At 47.0% G+C, this 21,564-nt stretch overlaps 1 protein-coding gene across 2 annotated transcripts in view; it reads left to right on the top strand.

The window, feature by feature from the left end:
- RARB (retinoic acid receptor beta) overlaps positions 1–21,564 on the top strand; it is a 444,609-nt gene that overhangs the window by 335,886 nt on the left and 87,159 nt on the right. For both annotated transcript variants that reach the window (XM_043454580.1, XM_043454581.1), the window contains exon 3: positions 7,280–7,421. In XM_043454580.1, the coding sequence (XP_043310515.1) occupies positions 7,280–7,421 (142 nt within the window). The remainder of the gene's footprint in view (positions 1–7,279; positions 7,422–21,564) is intronic.

The raw sequence follows: 21,564 nt of genomic DNA, 5'->3' as shown, positions 1-21,564 counted from the left end.
AAGAGACTGTCTTTCCAACATTGGGTAGTCTTGTCGCCTTTGTCATAGGTTAATTGATCATAGGTGCATGATTTTAATTCTGAGTTTTCTATCCTGTTCCATTGATGTCTATTTTTGTGCCAGTACCATACAGTTTTGATGACTATAACTTTGTAGTATAGTTTGAAGTCAGGGAGCCTGATTCCTCCAGCTCCATTCTTCTTTCTCAAGGCTGCTTTGGCTCTTTTGGGTCTCCATATAAATTTTAAGATTTTTTGGTTCTAATTCTGTGAAAAATGCCATTGGTAATATAATAGGGATTGCATTGAATCTATAGACTGCTTTGGGTAGTATACTCACTTTAACAATATTGATTCTTCCAATCCACAAACATGGTATATCTTTCCATGTGCTTCTGTCTTCTTTGATTTCTTTCATCAGCATCTTACAGTTTTTGGAGTACAGGTCTTTTGTTTCCTTAGGTAGGTTTGTTCCTCAGTATTTTATTCTTTTTAATGCAATTGTAAATGGAATTGTTTCTTAAATTTCTCTTTCTGATCTTTTGTTGTTAGTGTATAGAAATGCAACAGATTCCTGTCTGTTAATTTTGTAACCTACAGCATTACCAAATTCATTGAAGAGTTCTAGTAGTTTTTTGGAATAAGACATTATATATAATTATATGTAAAGCCTAATTCTTAACCACTTCCTTTGTAGCTCAGTTGGTAAAGAACCTGCCTGCAATGCAGGAGACCTGGGTTTGATTCCTGGGTCAGGAAGATGCCCTGGAGGAGGAAATGGCAACCCACTCCAGTATTCTTGCCTGGAGAATCCAATGGAGAGAGGAGCCTGTTGGGCTACAGTCCATGGGGTCACAAGGGTTGGACATGGCTTAGCAACTAAACCACCACCATAAAGGAGAGTGAGATGAGTCACTTTTTCCCATGTCCTGTCTAGATTGGGGACATTTGACTAGCTCGTCAAGGGAATTAGGAATCTGAAGTATTTAGGTTTAGGAAAATGTTTAGGTTTGCAAGAGACAGTTATCTTTCCTTCTGATTTATGATTGTTTATGTCCTGTAGATAGTAGATCAGTTAGAACAAGGGTACCTTGTATCCCCGAGGGAAGACAAATGAAATCTTGAGTAGGATGTGGGTGTTTTGTGGTTATTGCTAAGATGTGAAGCAGATGGCTCACAAATGGCTCTAAGGCCTATGTGGCCTTCTGTACCATATGAGTATTTTTCTTTTTTTGGTTGACCCCTAGTTCTTTGATAGCAAGAGTAGAAGAACATGAAGTTAGAAAGGTTGAAAAATCCATGATTAGGATACGCTTGACTCAGTTTGTGATGCAGGTCTGTCTTCTTGACCTCATGGCAGAAAACCAGGTCCTCAGACTAACTGGTGACCGGAGACTGTGAGCCAGTTCCTGGGATTGGCACCGTAGCCTCAGTCTGGCCACAGACACCCGCCCAAGGTCCCCAGAGAGGTGAGCTGAGGTCTCCACTCCAAGAGAAAGCTGAAGCCATCGGAAAGCCCTCTGGTTGATATCTTTTAAGCCCAAGGCCAGTCCCAAGAAATCATAGTTGTTTCTGGTTTCATTTTTTCATTCATTTTATTGAGGTATATTTGATGTACAATGTTGTATTAATTTCTGCACAACAAAGTGACTCAGTTATACACATATTTACTTTCTTTTCCATACTCTTTTCCATGATGGCTTATCACAGCATATTCCTTCTAGTTCCCTGTGCTATCCTGGAGGCGCTTGTTGTTTATCCATCTTATATATAATCGTTTGCAGCCGCTCATCCCAGACTCTCGGGCCATCCCTTCTCCACCCCTCCTCCGATTTAGCCAGCACAGAGCCGTTCTCTGTGTCCGTGAGTCTGAAGAAACCACAGCTATTACCCCTGCAGGTGGCAGATCTGTCCGTCCTTCGTCTCCACATGCTGCCTCCTCCTTGCTGTTTTTTGTGCCCATGGAAGCCCCCTCATCCTCCCCCTCAAGCTGTCTCAACATGCCCCTCCCTGCTGTGAGGACCCACTTGGGATCTCAGAAATGTACACCTGAGAAGGGTCCGGGAATCAGCCACCAGCCCCTCACTCGGGATGGGTGCACCCAGCTCCCTGGCAGGGACTCCCCAGACCACCCTTCAGCTTCTCCTCCAGGGCCCTGCCCGCCTCCCCTCTTCCCTGCAGCCGCTCCGGGGAGGAGGACCAAGTCCTTCCCTTGGACCTGCTCAGCTTTTCTGCCTTTTCTCCTCCAGGTGTGTCTCTACCCATCTACCGGCTGCAAGAACTAGCACACTTGAATTTGGTACTTCTTTTTCAAGAATTTTTAAATTTAGCTTTTATTTTATATTGAAATCTAGTTGATTTACAATGTTGTGTTAGTTTCTGCTGTACAGCAAAGTGATAAAGTTATGCAAACACATGTGTCCACTCTTTTTAAGATTCTTTTCCCATACTGGTGACTACAGACTGTTGAGTAGAGTTTTCTACAGTAGGTCCTTATTGATTATCTATTTTATATATGTGTCTGTGTATGTTAATCCCAAACTCCTAATTTGTCCCTCCCTTCCCCTTTGGTAGCCATAAGTTTATTTTAAAAGTCTATGAGTCTGTTCCTGTTTGAACTCAATACTTCTTCTTTTTTGTGTGTGTGTGTGATTTCTTTTTTTTTTTTTTTTTATTAGTTGGAGGCTAATTACTTCGCAACATTTCAGTGGGTTTTGTCATACATTGTTATGAATCAGCCATAGTTACACGTATTCTCCATCCCGATCCCCCCTCCCACCTCCCTCTTCACCCGATTCCTCTGGGTCTTCCCAGTGCACCAGGCCCGAGCACTTGTCTCATGCATCCCACCTGGGCTGGTGATCTGTTTCACCATAGATAATATACATGCTGTTCTTTCGAAACATCCCACCCTCACCTTCTCCCACAGAGTTCAAAAGTCTGTTCTGTACTTCTGTGTCTCTTTTTCTGTTTTGCATATAGGGTTATCGTTACCATCTTTCTAAATTCCATATATATGTGTTAGTATGCTGTAATGTTCTTTATCTTTCTGGCTTACTTCACTCTGTATAATGGGCCCCAGTTTCATCCATCTCATTAGAACTGATTCAAATGAATTCTTTTTAATGGCTGAGTAATATTCCATGGTATATATGTACCACAGCTTCCTTATCCATTCTTCTGCTGATGGGCATCTAGGTTGCTTCCATGTCCTGGCTATTATAAACAGTGCTGCAATGAACAGAACTCAATACTCCTAAAGCCCATTTTACATATGACAAATTTGGGCTATGGTTTTTTTGGGTTTTTTTTTGTTTTATGTGGGAGAGGCTACAGTTTTTTGATTCCCAAATTACGAGGCTCTCAATTTTAGGTGGGATGGATTCCTGGCTTTAAACCTCATTGAGTCACATAGTGAGAAGCATGTTTATTATCTCTCCATCCCTCGAAGGGAAGTCTCAAGTCAGGGCTGATCTCTTCCTCAGTCTTGCTCTGTCCCTTTTCAGGCAGAAGTGAGGAGGCTGGGCTCCACGTCTTTAGCACAACCCGGATCCAGCAAGAGTGAAATCACTTCTGAGTATTGTTTTTTTTTTCCATTAATGTATTTAACTCTTGGCTGTGCTGGGTCTTCATTGCGACGTGGGCTTTTCTCTAGCTGTGTGAAGCAGGGAGCTAGTCTTCAGTGCTATGCACTGGCTTCTCACTGCAGTGGCTTCTCTTGTTACGGAGCACGGGCTCTAGGCACAGGCCCAGGAGCTGTGGCACACGGGCTTAGTTGCTCTGCGGCACGTGGGGTCTTCCCGGAGCAGGGGTCGAACCCGTGTCCCCTGCATTGTCGGGCGGAATCTTACCCACTGTGCCACCGGGGAAGTCCTGACTACTGTTTTACCGGACTTCATTCTGTTTATTGTGTAAGTGCCCTCTCATTCTTTAATGACAGTGCTAGCTTTTGAATCGAGCCAGAGGTTAAAAGTTTCCATTTTAAATAATGCTAGAAATAAAAGAAGACTCGACCTAGATAAAAACATTAAGTGGATAAAATGTTGGTGGCATGGGGCTATGGTGCCACCCACACACGAGAGCCTCCAAGCAGTGGAAATGAGGTTTACCGAACAGCACACGGTATCTACTGCAGGGGAGGGAGGTTGGACAAGACAGGCCCCTCTGTGGCCTCCAAGGGCATTTCCGTTCACCCAACCCATGTGCAAAAGTACCTGACCGCATCCGTCTTAGCCAAGTATCCTGTCGTGGTGGAAATAATTTCCTGGAACTCAGATTCCCCTTCTGAAATCCAGCCTAAACCCTGATTTGGAAAGCCAAGAAGTCCTATTTCATTTCTGCTATCACTGTTACTGAACCTCACTCTCTAGATAATTAGTGCCGTATAAAGTTCTTAAGCCTCTCTTCTTCCATCTCGGTGTCATGAGATTGGTTTCCTCTCCTCCATGCTCCCTCACCACGAATGTGCTGAACTGAATATTCAGTTTTTAATAAACGGAGGAGACCCCCTCTGTCCACACCTCACTGGCTTCACACCTGCAGAGACTGGATCTTCCAAATGTCAGTGTTTCTTGGCAGTAGAGCAGTGAAGTGTTTGTAAGTGGAGTTTGTACATCTGGCAGCCAAAAGTGTCCCGTATGCATTAATATTTTCTGCAGGAAAAGATGTGTTTGAAGTGACCACAGTGCACAGATTCTCTTAGAGTTGCAGGGTATTTATAACCTGTTATTTTAAATTCTGAGCATATTTGTAGCTCCAGAGGTACAAAAATAAACTATGTTTTCTTGGAAAAATGTGTATATCTGGGATGTGACAGGAGTTGCAACCTTAAACAAGATTTCCAGGCATTTACAGTTGAACCATGCCAGTGAAAATATGTTATTTAGACATTAAAATCCTAGGGTGCCCACGTACATATCCTAAATGATGTGTGTTACATGAGCTTTCTTGGCTACTGTGCTTTGGCTTTGAAGGTTTTTAGTTCTGGCTCCTGGAGTGTTAATGCACTGCCGGGAAAGGTGAACTCAAATGGTGAGTCTTATTTGTGGTTCAACACATTGGGTGGTGTGTTTCTTACGTTCAAGAGAATTGTGTCTCGTGTAGGTAAAAGTTGCATCACAACTGATAAGGTAAAACTCCTTGCTTTTATTACCCCTAGCAGCAGAGAGGTTTTTGATGGGCGATTGGAAGAGGAAAAAGACAGCAGGTTTACTTGTCAGTCACTGTTCATTCATCTCTGTGTTAACAAGCATCACTCAATTTTCCATTCTCTGCAGAGCTGTGTGGGGAGATGGGTAAGCAGAGAGGAGAAGGCGGGGACCCTGTGCTTGTGGAGCCTAAAGTTTTACTTGTTTCATCCCAGTTTCACAAAAATCAAGATAAATTGCTTCTTTGGTCAAATGATAACATCCAAAAGTTAGTAAACAGTAACTTATTCAAATATGCAGTAAACTCATATTGAGGATTTATTTAAAACATTAATGAGGAAAAGAGGAGGAGGATAAATTGGTTCAAAGAAGGATATGAGAAAATGCCTAGGTAGGTAGGTACACAGACAGACAGTGTACCTGATACAGTGATGGGGGAAAAAAATGCTGGAATAAGATGGCAAAGTTAGACACAACTGATTAATGCCCTGCAAGGCAATAAAACAGTAATCTTTGGTTATAGCTCAACTGGGCAGGAATCTTTGCACCTGTAATAGACCAATATGATTCTTAAGTTACCAGTCTTATTGTATACAATCTTTACAGAGTCAGGGTCCAATCAGTAATAAACAGTAAGTCACAATGAGTTACTTTTCCTGAGACCGTTAGACGACCTGGGTAAGTTTATGAGTCAGGGCTGCATATGCAGACTTTCTGCAAAAATGACAATAATATTCTGTACATGTGCTATCCAGTGTGGTAGGCACTGCACATATGTGGCTGTTGAATGATTGAAATGGGAGAAAATATCTGCAAACAAAGCAACCACAAGGAATTAATTTCCAAAATTTACAAAGAGTTTGTGCCACTTAGTATAAAAAAAACAAACCACCCAATCAAAAATAGGTTAAAGATCTAAGTAGACGTTTCTCCAAAGAAAACATACAGATGGCCAAAAGACACATGAAAAGACACTCAACATCGCTAATTATTGGAGAAATTCAAATCAAAACTACAGTGAGACGTCACCTCACAATAGCCATAATGGGCATCATCCAAAAGTCTACAAACAATAAATGCCAGAGAGGACGTGGAGGAAAGTGCTGGTGGGGATGTAAATTGGTGCAGCTACTATGGAGAACAGATGGAGGCTCCTTAAACTAAAAATAGAGCTACCATAGGCCCCTGCAGTCCCACCTCTGGCCATATATCTGGAGAAAACCATGGTTCAAAAGGATACATGCACCCCTATGTTCATTGTAGCACTGTTTACAATAGCCAAGACATGGCAGCAACCTAAGTGTCCATTGACAGCTGAATGGATAAAGAAGTTGTGGTACATGGATACAATGGAATACTACTCAGCCGCTGAAAAGAGTGAAACAGTGGCCTTTGCCACAACTTGGATGGACGTGGAGATTATCACACTAATTTTATTTAATTTTCATCAATTTTGATTTACATGACCACATGTGATTAATAGCTTATTGGACAATAGCTTATTAACAGCTTATTGTCCAATACCTTATTGGACAACACAACTCTAATATGCCATTAAATGACCAAGCAGTCATTTTTCTGCCTTGTTTCCAACCTTGGCTAATATTTTTCTTAAACACTCTGTAAATTAAGTCATGTTTTAAATATTGTTACATGAGCTGAATATGTAAAAGGATTTGGAGAGGACACCTTTGAAAAGACCTGCTTCTTTCACGAAGCATATCATTTCTTCTGCAAACTGAATGGTTCTTCTGTTGGGTTTCTTGACAGTAGACTCACCTGAAATCACTCTGGCCAGCGTGGGAACCACTTAGGAAGTTAAGCCTGTCTGGAGGGAAGTCAACGCTGCATTGTATTTCCCAAGGCATTCATTTTCTTTTAGCAAGATAATAACAGTCATGTCCAGTTTTGATTAAAAGGAACTTTCTGCTTTGCAGCAAAGGGAGAGACTCTGAATATGACTGTCATATTTCACAAGGACACAAGAATTTTAAGGCTTAAATAAGTTAACTTTTCTGCTCCCATCACTTCATTACTCAGAACGAGCAGTCAATGCATTGATAAGGTTGACTTTGATTTCTCCTGAAGCTCAGTAGTTTTGCTTAATTTTCTCCTCTTTTCACTTGCCTGCAGGGCTTTTTCCGCAGAAGTATTCAGAAGAACATGATTTACACTTGTCACCGAGATAAGAATTGTGTTATTAATAAAGTCACCAGGAATCGATGCCAGTACTGTCGGCTCCAGAAGTGCTTTGAAGTGGGGATGTCCAAAGAATGTAAGTCGAACTTCAAAAATTCTTTTTCTCTTTGCTTTATCTGTAAATGTGATTACTCAGCCTCCAAAATCAGGTTGTGGAGGACATCAGCATGTGGAGTTCGGACATAACACTAATGATACATGGCCACAGTTAGGTGTCAACAGAGATGACATGGAAATAGAAAACCGGGGCTTTTCAGATACAGTTTGAGTGGCATTTGGTGAAAGGGGTGGAGCTGGGGGTCGTTCTTGTATTCCAGAGCAGTTCGTAACTGACCCTGCGTCTCCGCTGGTAACCCAAGCATGTCCTAGAACCACACGGAGACCATTCCCCCATCTTGACAGGAGGAATAAAGAGCTTGCCTGTATTGATGAGAATAAAACAGAGGCAGAGGCATGTGGAAATAATGCACCCTTTCTCAGAGGGGAGGGGGTACCAAACTTTTGCTGTCGAAGAAACGTTTAGAAATTTGGCACGTTGACACTTTTCCAAACTTGATTCAGCTTTTCTCCTTCCCACCACCCCCTCCTCCAATTATTCTCTTGATTAATTCAGAAGAGAACATGTGAATAGGTTAAAAACGAGTGGTCCATAATCATCGGCTTATGGGGCTTTGAATTAGACGTGCTTTAACACAGGCAGAGGGAATACAGCACCAAAAAATCATTGCTTGTGGGTTCTCCTTGGTGCTTTCAAATGAAGAGAGCAAGAACATGCCAGACCAATGCCCTGGCTTGGGCGGGTGTGAGGAAGAGGCAGGTGTGTGTGCCAGGGGGAATAGTTGGTGGAACTGCCACCCACCTGCCCTGCATCCCGTGGGGATCACTTGGGGCCCTGGGCAGGGCGGTCTAAGTGGCTCTGGAGATGCTGAGCTGTGCGCACCATCGTCTACAAGTGTGGGACAGAAAGCCACAGTCTGACAGTGGGGTTTGAAGACTTATGTTGTGCAGAGGCTCTTGGAATTTGGAACTGGAACATGTGGCCCAGTGCTAGTGGAGAAGGTCCCTGGAGTCAGGTGGGCCCACACTGAGGGTGTGCAACGGGCTGCCTGGCTCTACCCCGGGAGTTGTGACTGGAGGATCTTTCTTGGTGGTCTGCCTAGCGTGTTCCTAACTGTGCCCAGGGTTTAAATGGGCTTTTCCACCTCTTGGGTTTCTGCACTTCAGGGAAGACATCAGGGTTGGATCAATTCATTTGACTCAAGCCATTAGTATATTCTGTTCCAGGCACTATCATTGTTTCATGAACTTGTAACCTAGGCTGGTCCAGTGAGAAAGAGTTCAAGACTCGTGCTCATGATCCATAAAAGAAAAAAATGGTTAATTAGACTTCATCAAAATCAGAAATGTCTGCTGTTCCAAAGACACTGTGAAATTAATGACAAGATCAGCCACAGGTGAGGAGAAAATATTTACAAATCACATATCTGATAAGGACTTAAATGTAGAATATGGAAAACCTTTGAAAACTCGACGATGAGAAAGCAAATAACCCAATTAAAACAACTAACGAGTACTCTTCAAAAATGCCAAGGTTCTGAAAGACAGAGTGACTGGGACATGACAGCTAAGTGATCCTGAACATGCTGGAGCAGAAGGAAACTATCCATAAAGGGCGTTATTGGGACGGTTATTGAAATTTGAATACAGACTGTAGATTAGAATTGAGTCCACTTTAAATTTCCTGACTTTGATCATTGTGCTTTTGTTATACGAGAAAGAGAATGTTCTTACTCTCAGTATCTGCAACCAGCTCTCCATGGTTCAAAAGATGGGGAGGGGAGAGGTGTGTGTGTGAGAGAGAGAGAGAGAGACAGAAATGAGAGAGAAAGAAGAGAGAGGTGGAAAATATCAAATCGCATGAATCTGAGTGAAGGGATACACCATGAAGGAGCTCCCTGTACTGTTCTTGCAACTTTTCAGCAAATCGGAAATTTTAGCAAAGTAAAATTACTAAAACCAAAGACTCGTGCTTAGAATGTTGGGGCCGAAGTGTTCCCGCCTTCTGCTGCAGGTGTGTGGGGAGGCAGGGACCCACAGGTCCTCTCAGCCCTGAAGGAGGTCAGCGACAGGTCAGAGCAGGCTCTGTGGATGGAGGAGTGGACAGACATACAAACTCGGGCCCTGACGGCATCCCTGAGTTGCTGGACCAACCACCCCTGGAACCTCTGCCTCCAGGTCATTTGGTTGTATCTGCCAAGAAGTCATCATGAAGGCCCTTGGGCTGGGCTCTCATTCATAATTAAGATCCCGATGAGCAAGCATGGGGTCACCAGCCCCATGGGTACCAGACAGGGAAGCATCGTGGGTGACATCCTCTGGGGGCTCTGTCTGCAAGTGATGAGTCCACATTTCAGCCAGTTCCTTTCATCCCCTCTGGACTTCAGAGCTATTTAATAAAAAAAAAAATCAATGAATGTTGTGATATGAAAGTAATTTTTACTTAGCTCAGGCCCTAAACCCTACCACTGATGAGAAAAGAGTGATACTGCCCTGAAATAGTCAGATCATTTACATGGCTACGTGAGGCCCACAGGATGTCCCCTTAACTCCCTTTTTTGGTCTGACATTCTTTAGATGTGGATGTTACGCTGAAGTTCTGTGGGGGAATTTTGGTTCAGACTACAATTATAAACGAGTAAGGCAGCTGTGGACTCAGGGCAGATCGGTACTTTTGCCTTTATTTTGTGTGGGCTAGAGACCCATTTCCTGCTTACATTACTTAAAACCCATATCCTGCCGCTCCGTAAAAACTGGCAGGTTGGTTTGCCAATTTAAAAAAGAACAATAATAATAATGTTTACACCCACAGGAAAACTCTGGTTTCAACCCTCAAGGAACTTATCACCCTAATTAGATTGAAAAATATAGGAATGGGAAGAAAATGGGATCATTATGCCCAAGTATACAAAAATAAATGTATTTTCTTTAGAAGGCAATTGAAGGTGAAGACAATAAACACTTGGAGTATAGTGACTGAGAGTCTAATAGAAAATTTAAAAAGTTGAAACAGAAGGAAGCAGGAAAATAAAGAGAATCGGTAACCAATTAGACCACAGTATCAGCAACTGAAACAAACCCAGAAATCATAGAGACTCTTGGGATGGTTGAACTGAAAATGGATCTCGGAGATTGGTTTTCAGTCACCTCTCTCCCTTGACACACAAGTACGGCAGGACCCAGAAAGATGAAACGGTCCTCCCAGCCATCCCCTACTGGCTGCAGACAGACCCGGGCCTAGAGTTCACGGCTACCACCTCTCCTTGCCACGCTTTCTTTGCAGCACCAAGACGCGCAAGGTTTGCCTTCAGGTCTGGTCGTAGGTCATGTCAGTTCACTAGGGTGTTGCAGAACTCTTTGGATGCAAGGGACAGAAAACCCAGCTGAAACTTGCCATAAGTTAAAAAAATCCGCACACGTAATGGGGCTTTCCGGACACCATGACTGGATCCCAAGGCTCCTGTTTGTTTTAGGGGCATTTTCATTGTCCTCTTCATCTCTCACAGCTGGGTTTTTTGTTTTTTTTTTTTGGTTTGTTATTTTACTGTGTTGGTTTTGTTTCTGGGAAGCTTTTCCAAGTGGCTAGTAAAGATGGCCAACCAACAACTCCAGCCAATAGCCTACCCAGCAGAAACACAGAGACCCAGATCCTCGGTGAAGGCAGGACTTGGGGTGGGGCGGGGGCTGAATACTGTGATTGGCTAGTTCTGGATCCGTGTCCATCCCTGGACCCCCACCCCCACCCCAAAGGAGCCAAGAGTGCGGGAAACCAGAGAGATGGGGGCAGAAACGACTTCATGTTCACCGTGAAACATCGAGTCTCATGGCACTGTTCCCAGTATGTTCTTATTCTTGAATCTGGGTTGGGGAAAAGAAAGAAACCTCAGGATTACAGTGCTCGCTAACACAGGCAAGGCGTTTTCTGTGTACCAGGCACCGCATAAACTGCTCACGTCATCCCATCCTCGGAACAGCCCTGTAAGATAGGTTAGTTTCAGTTCCTCTCTACCCCTGTTTTAGGAAGATGTGGATGTTGAGACACAGAGAGGTTAATTGACCCGACGTAACACAGTGGGTAAGAGGCAACCCTGGGCTTAGGACCCAGGGAGTGATATATACTGTGTGCCCTAAAAAGCAGCTTTGAAAACTCTGGGTTTTATTGCCAGTGGTTAATAAAACAACAGTCACACTCCTTGCTGTATATTAGAGATGTATGCCCTGGAAAATCATGTGCAAATTTAATTTTTATAGATCAAATTTGGTTTTAAATGTATACGGGGATGTACACAGAAAGCTTTTACTGTTTGTCCCATCAGAAAAGCAAGGTTATTTCTTCGTTTTCCTTTTCTCTGAATGCTGGTGGGCGTACCTTCTATTTTCCAAGGGCTTTGTACAAGAGGGGAACCTTTTTTTTTTCTTTTTTTTTTTTTTCAGAAGAGTAGCTATTTGTCAGAGCATGGGATTTGAAAGCGGTAACAGCAAGGGGGAAAAAAAATCGATATTCAGCCGCATTTGAAAAGTAGTAGAAAAGTTTATGAAGAACTTGGGGAGGAGGGAAAGGAAGTAACATGACTCCAGCTTGAGTGGTGAGCTGCTGCTGGTGGGCAGGAGGCTGGTGACCATGTCAGGGAAGACAAGCACAGCAAAGCCCTAAAGTAAAAACCCGGGGAAAAAAAGATCAGCAGCAAGTGAAGACAGAAAAGTTGGGATTGAGAGTGAGACATTCGGTCCAGACAAGCTTATGTCCGTGGTGGGGAGGGAGCAGGTTGAAGCCGTGCTGCTTAGAGACCACAGGAGGAAACTGACAATGCATTCCGGTCAGTGACAGAAACCCCAGTGAGAGTTCACATTTTTCAGCCATTGATCAGCAAAACTAAAAAAAGGGTCAGATAGGAAATGTTTTGACTTTTGGGCCGTGTGACCTCCGTCTCAGTTCCCGACCTCTGCCGCTGTAGCAAACACAGCTATTGGCGGTGGTGGTGTTTAGTCGCTCAGTCGTGTCCAACTCTTTGCGACCCCATGGACTGTAGCCTTCGAGGCTCCTCTGTCCATGGGATCTCCCAGGCAAGGATACTGGAGTGGGTTGTTATTTCCTCCTCCAGGGGATCTTCCTGACCCAGGGATCGAACCCCTGTCTCCTGCATTGGCGGGCGGACTCTCTACCGCTGAGCCACCAGGAAGCCCAATCACAGCTATAGAAAATACATGAGCAGAGAGGTGTGGTCGTGTCCCAGTGCAGCTTCATTTACAAAACAGGTGTCGGGTGGGTTTGGCCCGGAAGTACTCCCGCCTTCCTGGCTCCCCCAGCGGTCAGCCATGCCCGCTGCTCTGTGACCTCACCCCCAGCTTCGTCCCCCCTCCACCACCTGCTTTTCTCCTGTGACGGGTGATCACTCAGCTTCCAGCTGTCCTGGAGCCTCTGGCCCTCGAGCCTCTCACAGCTCCGAGCTCCTGCAAAGGCCCTGCCCTGGGATTGGGTTTCCGCCTTCTTCCCTGTCCGAGGAACCCCAGAAGCCTGCTGAGGTGCTGCTTCCTCCCTGAAGCCCCCTGCAGGCTCTCTCCCCGGTGCTCTGGGGGCGGGGGCTGGGGCTCTGTACGTCCCTCTAGGAACCACAGGCCATTCTGTTACCCGTGAGGCTTCCCAGCTTGATTATAAACCCCTGAGAGGCGCGCATCCTGTGCTTCTCAGCTTGTGGCCCCAGAAGCCAGCACGATGCTTGCACAGAGAAGTTAGGTTGGTCAAGGGGCTTAACTGTGGCTGCACTGAGAGACACCCCGGCCTCTGCAAGCTGTCAGCCGCAGCGCCTTTCTGGATACACGTGTTCAGCTGTCCCTCCTCTGCCGCGGGCCCAGACACGTTACACACCTTCTCCGGGGCTGTGTTCTCTGCTGGATGAGCGTAGCCTTGCTGCTGGCTGACCCCCTGGGCGTGGCCTGAGCAGGGACGCCTCTCCTCCTGTTCCGAGAACGGTGTTGCTGCCCTCAGCCTCCCCTGGCTGGTCGCCTCCCCGGCAGATGTAAGGTCTTCTCGTGTGTTCACCGGGGAGCCGAGCAGGCATCGCGTGTGCACGGAAACCTCACTGAAGGTGGGGCGGCTGGGGTGGACGGGCGGCGAGGGGGCTGTGGCTCCCGTTTGCCAAACCTTGGTGATTCTGGTAATGCTGGCCAGGGTTCTCGGCCTCCTCAATCAGTAGACATTGATTAGAGGCCAGACAGGAAGTTCAGGCAAGGTTTTATTGGGGTCCCTGCTTCATAGCGGGGAGTGAAAACAAGTAACAGGCTTCCTTGCCCACTCCCTGAGCAGGATGGGGCAGCTGGCTCCTTACATGAGGGATGGGGATGTGTCCTGGGCTTCCCCGGTGGCTCAGCCGTAAAGAACCCGCGTGCAGTGCAGGAGACTGGGGTTCAATCCCTGAGTCGGGAAGATTCCCTGGAGAAGGGCGTGGCAACCCACTCCAGTCTTCTTGCCTGGAGAATCCCATGGACAGAGGAGCCTGGTGGGCTACAGTCCGTGGGGTCGCACAGGGTCAGACACAAAAGCGCAACTAGAGACGGGCGGGGGCGGCGTGTGTCCAGGGGTCGGGCTGGGGGTGTCTTAGGGTCCGCCCGCCCCTCTGGTGGTGCTGAGTGCAGGGGGCATGCGCAGTGCCCTGCTTTTGTTCCCAGCTCTTCAGAAGTGGCAGTTGGGTTTGTTGGTCTCTCTGTATATCTTCTTGTCCATATTTTGCCCCAACTGCTCACATATGTGTAGTTGTGTTTAGTCCCTGCTAGTTCTTTTGTATTCTGTTGCTGGAAGAGATGTTAGTCCAGGTGCAGGCACAGCAGCAAAGGGTCCCAGGCCCCAGGCTGTCTCAGTTCAGTTCAGTTTAGTGGCTCAGTCGGGCCCATCTCTTTGTGACCCCATGGACCACAGCACGCCAGGCTTCCCTGCCCATCACCAGCTACTGGAGTTTATTCAAACTCATATCCATTGATTCAGTGATGCCATCCAACCATTTCACCCTCTGTCATCCCCTTCTCCTCCCACCTTCAATCTTTCCCAGCATCAGGGTCTTTTCCAATGAGTCAGCTCTTTGCATAAGGTGGCCAACATATTGGAGTTTCAGCTTCAGCATCAGTCCTTCCAATGAACACCCAGGACTGTTCTCCTTTAGGATGGACTGGTTGGATCTCTTTGCAGTCCCAGGGACTCTCAAGAGTCTTCTCCAACCCACAGTTCAAAAGCATCAATTTTTCAGCACTCAGCTTTCTTTATAATCCAACTTTCACATCCATACACAACTACTAGAAAACCATACCTTTGACTAGACGGACCTTAGCTGGCAAACTAATGTCTCTGCTTTTTAATATGCTTTCTAGGTTGGTCTTAGATTTTCTTCCAAGGAGCCAAGCGTCTTTTAATTTCATGGCTGCAGTCACCATCTGCAGTGATTTTGGAGCCCCAAAAATAAAGTCTATCACTGTTGCAACTGTTTCCCCATCTATTTGCCATGAAGTGATGGGACCAGATGCCATGATCTTAGTTTTCTGAATGTTGAATTTTACTGTCTCATTAGTAGTGAAATTGCTCACAGACAAAAGGCAGGGATCCAGGGACAGGCTGGACTTGGGGTGGAAATGGAAGATGAGAATTAGCCTGGATGAAGATGCGTGAGCTGTGATGAGGGGAGATTTGTGGCCCTGGTGCCTCTGATGTGTGGCAGGTTCCGTGGGCCTCTGTCCTTTAGGCTGGGCGCCCTCCACAAAGATGTTATAGAAGGTCCCGAGGCCACCGCCCCCTTCCGCTTCTTCTTTCCTTTCTTAAAACCACTGGCTGATAATTTTCAAAGGAACCCATTTACATTTTCTTTGAGCTTATATTTATGTAGTCCATGCCTTTGAGGGGTAGGCAAAATCTTTGATTTTGTGTGAGAATGCTATTCGGTATTTATTGTACAGCTTTTTTTTTTTTTAATCCCTATGACAATTTCATAAAGTGTTTTTATAGAATAGAGCAATTGAATAATCTCTGAATTTAAGAGTCCCTAACCACTCATTGATAGCTTCTCATTTGGGGCACATTGAGATTAAAAACAGTTTTTTATAAAGTCTCTAAATTCCAGTTTACACTTTAGATGTGAATGTCCCCATGGGTGGGTTGGACGCGATAAATGGACACTTTTTATGGACACTTAAGACACTTCCATGAGATGTTCTCCTTTTCTGTTCCCATCATTTCCCCTTCAGTGTTAAACCTCCATTAAAACAAACCTTTTGGATGAAAGGCTCTTAACCTCCGTTAAAATCACTTTTCTTGGTGCACAAATTATATGGATGTGCTCATTGGTTCTATGGCTGAATTTTACTGGCTTAATTACGAAGAAATTCATATTGTAGGTTGCCCCACGTACATGGATGTACATGGAAAATTACATAAAAATCATCATCAGGGCACGCAAACGTCTTTCTAATTTCAGTTTATTTCTTCCAGTGCTCCCCGGCCCTAGCCTGTTACTGCGTTTCCGAGGTTCACTGTGATTCTTCTGTTCTGTTCAGCAGAGATGGAGCTCTAAGCCCGCCTTCTCCCTTCACCCCCGCCGCACACAAAATCCCCCCAAAGCACCTCCCTGGGGAAGTTAACCAAAGACTGAAACTTTTTATATCTAAAAATGCCACGGAAGCTGGAAGGTAAAAATCCGCTGCCCCATTACACTGGCCACAGGTTCCTGATTCCCTGTGTCTGCCCGGGACCCTAAAAACCACAGGGGATTCCGTTTGGGCCCCGGCAGGCAGAGCTGTCTATGCCGCCGTGGGGCTTGAAACACGCCTCTCCCCGCAGCCTCGCGCAGCCTCACCTTAGGCAAAGGCGAAATCCCCATCACCCAGCGCGCCGGAGCAGCAATGGGGGCTGATCTGGGGCCGCGAGCCCTCCTCCCTCGGGCAGGGGTGCGCGGCCTTGCAGGGGGTGGTCTCGCGCCTGGGACTTTGCCCGGCGCACGACAAGTCGGGGTCGGTGCTGCCCGCTCCTCGGGGTCTCCTTCCATCGCGGCCACTGGCTCTGCCCTGTGCTGTTGTTGCTGCTGGCACGCCTGTCTTTTTTTTTTTTTTTTTTTTTTAATGCTATTTATTTATTTTTGGCTGCGCTGCGTCTTCATGGCTGTGCCGTGCGCGGGCTTTCCTCTAGCTGTGGCCAGCAGGGGCTACCCTCTCGCCGTGGTCTGCGGGCTTGTCGTTGCGGCGGCTCCCCTCGTGGCGGAGCAGGGCTCTAGGGCGCGCCGGCTTCAGAGGTGCGGCTCGCAGGCTCGGTAGTTGCGGCCCACGGGCTTAGTTGCCCGGCGGCATGTGGGATCTCCCCGGACCAGGGATCGAAGCCGTGTCTCGTGCATTGGTAGGTGGGTTCTTTACCATCATTACCCCTTTAGTGTTAAAGCTCCGTTAAAACCAACCTTTCGGGTGACGTAACCACTTCCCTCAGCCACCAGGGAAGCCCTGGTTTTGATTTGAGTAACCACAGCCTTGGTCCTCCTTTAGGACAAAAGTGGAGGTAGGGACTGGGTTGAGGTGTTTGTATAGCAGGGCAGTGCAGATGGACGCCCGACCCGTTATGTCGCAGAGTTAAGGGAAAACGTGCAGACGAAGTTTCTAGAATGAATATCCTCCTTCCTTGGCTGCTGTGAACTTGGAGGCAGGTAGCTCATCCGCCTGGAGATGCGTGAGGGCAGAGAATAGACAGGGCCCTGCTGGCATCACGGAGCCCTACTCCACGGGGGAAGCTGAAGTGTTAGAAAGGAGGCCTCCCTGTGTCCTCGGCTCAGGGTGCAGAACCGAGCCGAGTCCCCGGGGAGGCGGGGCCCCCTCCCTCGGCATCCCCCCTTTCCGCCCACATGGCACCTCCCATCTCTCCGCATCCTTCATTTGGGTCTCCGTGCCTGCCTTTCACCTGAACCCATTATCTCCTTTTTCCCAACTAGATCTTATCACCCTTCCGGCCCTTTATCAGCATGGCTTTTTGCCATCAGCCTCGCGGGTGATAGGGGCACAAAGTGCTTTACCAAGAGCCTCCTAGGACTTAGGGTCACCCCTTGTGTCCTGAGTTGGAGGAGCTGAGGCCTGCCCAACTCACAGTGCTGGCTTCAACCCACGGTCCCTTTCCAGTCCCGCAGATCTTCTCAAGTTTCTCTTTGCTTGGTGGTGGTGGTTTAGTCGCTAAGTCCTGTCCGACTCTTGCGACCCCATGGACTGTAGCCCACCAGGCTCCTCTGTCCATGGGATTCTCCAGGGAAGAATACTGGAGTGGGTTGCCATTTCCTTCTCCAGGGGATCTTTCCAACCCAGGGATCGAGCCTTCATCTCCTACACTGCAGGCAGATTCCTTACCAACTGAGCCACCGATAGTAAAGTTCTTTTGCGAGTTTAATGTTACCAGGTGTTCAGTGTCTTCACCCATCTTTGCTGCCAAGTCACATGTTCTATCATTTACATATAAGATTTGATTTGATGTATGGACTGGTTTAATGCAATATTTCCCCTGGTGTAAACTCTGCCCACGGTACTGTGAAACATAATTTAGGGAATGCTGAATGGGATCACATCATACAGTGATGAAGTTATTTCCTTTTCGATCAATATTCATTCAGTCTTTCCATTGCCAGTGAGAAGGTCTCAGGTTGATGCTGATACGTTCTTTATCAACACCTCATGAACCTTCAATGCTCCCTCTTTTTAACAGAGAGGACAGGCTACCATCCTTAGTTGGAAGCCGTATTTGTTTCAGAGGTGTGCGAACCTTCTTAGATGGCCAGATAACACTTACTTTAGGCTTTGCAGGCCACTGGGTGTCATTGCCTCTGCTTTACTGTTGCCCCATGAAAGTTTCATGAAGGAGCTTGGCTTTGTTCCAGTAAGACTTTATTTAGTAAAACTTGATTACAAACAAAAGCAGTTGACCTGAAAACACTGTTGACTTTTTTTCTTTTACCTCCTATTTATGGCCATTGCTACTACTTTCCCCTGTATATTAACAGTAGTAAAATCAAATTCTCTAAAATTTGTTTAACCAAAAAATTAATTTGGACAGAAGTCATCAGGGCATGCTGGCCTGTGAGCATGTGAAAAACCGTGAAGGTAGTCAGGGACTGACGCTGGAGAAAGCCTGGTTTTCTGAGCCAGCTGGTCAGGCGGTGCTGGACAGGGATAGAAGAGCATCTCTCCAGAGCCTGGGGCCTCCCTTAGGGGTCTGGACCCCACAATCTGCCTCTGTCCTGCCCCTGCCCCAGCCCTCTCCCCACCCCGAGCTGCCCGCATGTGGAGGGTATGGGTCCTGCTTTGCTTGCCTCCCGGGGTTCATCCCATCCTGGTGCCGTGAAGGGTGGGTTCCCTTGGATCTGTGGGGCGGGCTTTCAAACACCCAGACCGTCTGCAGCAGTAGCGGGAGAGGCCAGGCAGGCCTCCAGGGCGGTTTGCTTGAGTCCCTGCTTCATGTTTATTATCTATTTCCGGCTGAGCTGGGTCTTTGCTGCTGCGTGGGCTTTTCCCTGCTTGCGGTGAGCGGGGACCATCTCCAGTTGCGGTGCACAGGCCTCTCGGGCTGGTGGCTCCTCTTGGGGTGGAGCAGGGGTTTGGGGGCACCTGGTCTTCAGTAGCTGTGGAGCGCGGGCTTAGCTGCTCCTCAAAACGTGGGATCTTCCCACGCCACGGACCAAACCCACATCCCTTGCATTGGCAGGTGGACCCTTACCCACAGCGCCACTGGGGAAGCCCCGTGTCCCCGCTTCTGAAGAGCAGTGTGGTGGGGCTGGGGGTGCAGACCCGAGGCAGCCGGGGTTCGGGTCTCAGCCCCACCACCCGCTCGGCTCTGTGCCCCACACCGGTTCTCGTCCTGCTCCCCAAAGACCCCTGAGTGGTCTGCCTCAGTCCATGCTGCCCCCCACCTTCCTCTCCCTCGTCCTAACCCACCGCCCTCCTAAGCCACCTAACCTAACCCACGAACCCCCAAGCTCCTCCAGCAGCAGAGGCAGGTGGGCGCGCTCACCTCCCCGCAGTGTGACATGCTAGTGACACCTGAGGCTGGCGACTTTCAAAGTCAGACTTGTTCTGAGTTCAGAAGTCAGCGGTGCGTGTGTGAGAGGCAGCAGGTGTTCCCTGCAGGGCTGTGAGCATCCTCAGGGCAGGCACAGCCTTCTTCCTATTTGGGTCCCCAGCGCCTTGTATTGAACAGCTAGTTCTGGAACGGATTGCAGGCAAAGGGTGCCGGAGAAGTGAGGATTCTGAATCAGGACCTTTGATCTTCCCAAGAGCTAGAGATTGGAATCAACATATTGCTGTACTGAGCCTGTTGTCTCTCTTCCATTTCTCTCCCTCCCCTAATTCGCACCCTGTGAATACTAGCCTGTTGGCCCTTTGATGACCTGAAATCTTGATATGATGTGTTCCATGGGGGGTGTAACCAGATAGAGATTGTAACTAGGTCCTAATGGAGAAGATTTGCTTTCTCTCAAAACCATGCACACATAGACACCATATTTCATCCAATCTATAATTTGTTAAGGCGCACTATAATTTTATGTACCGCTAAAAACAAAACAGCACCAATTAAACTAAGACACAGTGAAGACTGTTAAGACAGGTGGCAGTTTCAGAGAGAGAGAGAGGGAAGCCAGATCTCAGCCCTGTAAGAAAAGGAAGTGTCTTCACATTTGAGGCTGGAAATATGCTCTGTTTTCATCTGGAGCTGTTTTTCATCCTGCTTTAAATAGACACTGATGATAAAACCTCAGTGCCCAAAGACAATCCCCAGCGCAGAGAGTTGGCTGAGTAAATATGCAAAGACTTCTAAAATAGCTGGCAGAGAGCCCTTTGTTTGGAAACAAATGTGTCCCTGAAAATAGCAACCCGAGATTCGCCCGCTCAGCCCCTGTGTTCCAGCGAGCAGGGCCCTACTTTAAGTGCCTTCTCAGTGGCAGCAATTCTCTGGAGGGTGGCTCCCTAAATTGCTCCATAAATCCACGCACACCGCTCAGCCTGGAATTTGCTCTTCCTGCAGTGGGACTGCGCACTCACGCCAGTCTGCCATCGCAGAACATTAACTATCACACTCAGGTTATCCCTCCCATCCTTCTCCCTTTAATGCTGGAAAACAAAGAGTTGCTCTGAGCCGATGAACTCGATTAATGAAGACAGGTGTCTTTTTAGTGCTGAGACCAAGGAGAGAATGCTGTTTCCTCAAGAGAAGGACTGTTTCTGCCCCCAATTCACACTTGTTTCAACACTTCATTTCACAGATATAATGTCCCTCCATGATTAAAAAGTCTGATCATTCTGTTTTCAAAATGATTTTCGGACAGAAATGTTCTGCTTTGACGTTGGAGGACGTGAGTCCCACCCCCTGTCTTGGCTTGTTTCTTCTGGTGGTGGTTAATAGCATCCCTGAGTCAGACTTATAAACAGTGTCTTGGTTCAGCAACATTGTTTAAATCTTAAAATAGAACAGAGGGATTTCACAGGTGTTTCAAAATGGACCCACTTAGGAGGCCACAGCACTTCCAAGAGAAGATAAAACTTGCTTTGAGTAAACTCTGTCTACTCTGGGACTTAATGAGGACAGCCAGAGAATCAAGCGGCAAACTATAATGCATGAAGGATTCCCACTTTGTGTCCTGAAAGTGTGGGGACTCCGCACTTGAGCAACTTTGGATGGAAGCTTGGCTGTGGCCCCCTTGGACTTGGAGCTGTCAGAGATGTGAAAACACGCAGCTCCAAGTAGGCTTCTGACCAGGGAAGGGAGACGTCATGACCTCGTGGAGCCAAACCAACCCTTGGAGATGACCGTGCCTGTGTCTCCCAGATGATAACAGGATCTGGAGCTCTAGAACGCGAACCCCAATTTGTTTTTGCAGATAGTGGCTTTTGTGTGGTTCTCTGAGTTCCTTAATTTTATGTCCATCAAATTGAAATGTGGTCCTTTACCAGAAAGGCTTAAGCCCTAATGTTCATTGAAGTATTATTCACAATCGCCAAGACGTGGAAACAGCCTGTATGTCCCTCCGCAGAGGAATGGTAAAGATGTAGTCTGTGTGTGCAATGGAATACGATACAGCCGTTAAAATGAAATAATGCCATTTGCCACAACATGGGCAGACCTAGAGATGATCGTACTAAGTGAAAAACAAGTATCATATGATATT

This window comes from Cervus canadensis, chromosome 31 (assembly GCF_019320065.1).
Source record: "Cervus canadensis isolate Bull #8, Minnesota chromosome 31, ASM1932006v1, whole genome shotgun sequence".
Lineage (NCBI taxonomy): Eukaryota > Metazoa > Chordata > Mammalia > Artiodactyla > Cervidae > Cervus > Cervus canadensis.
Note: the sequence above shows the minus strand (reverse complement) of the source record. Positions and strands in the feature narration are given on the sequence as shown.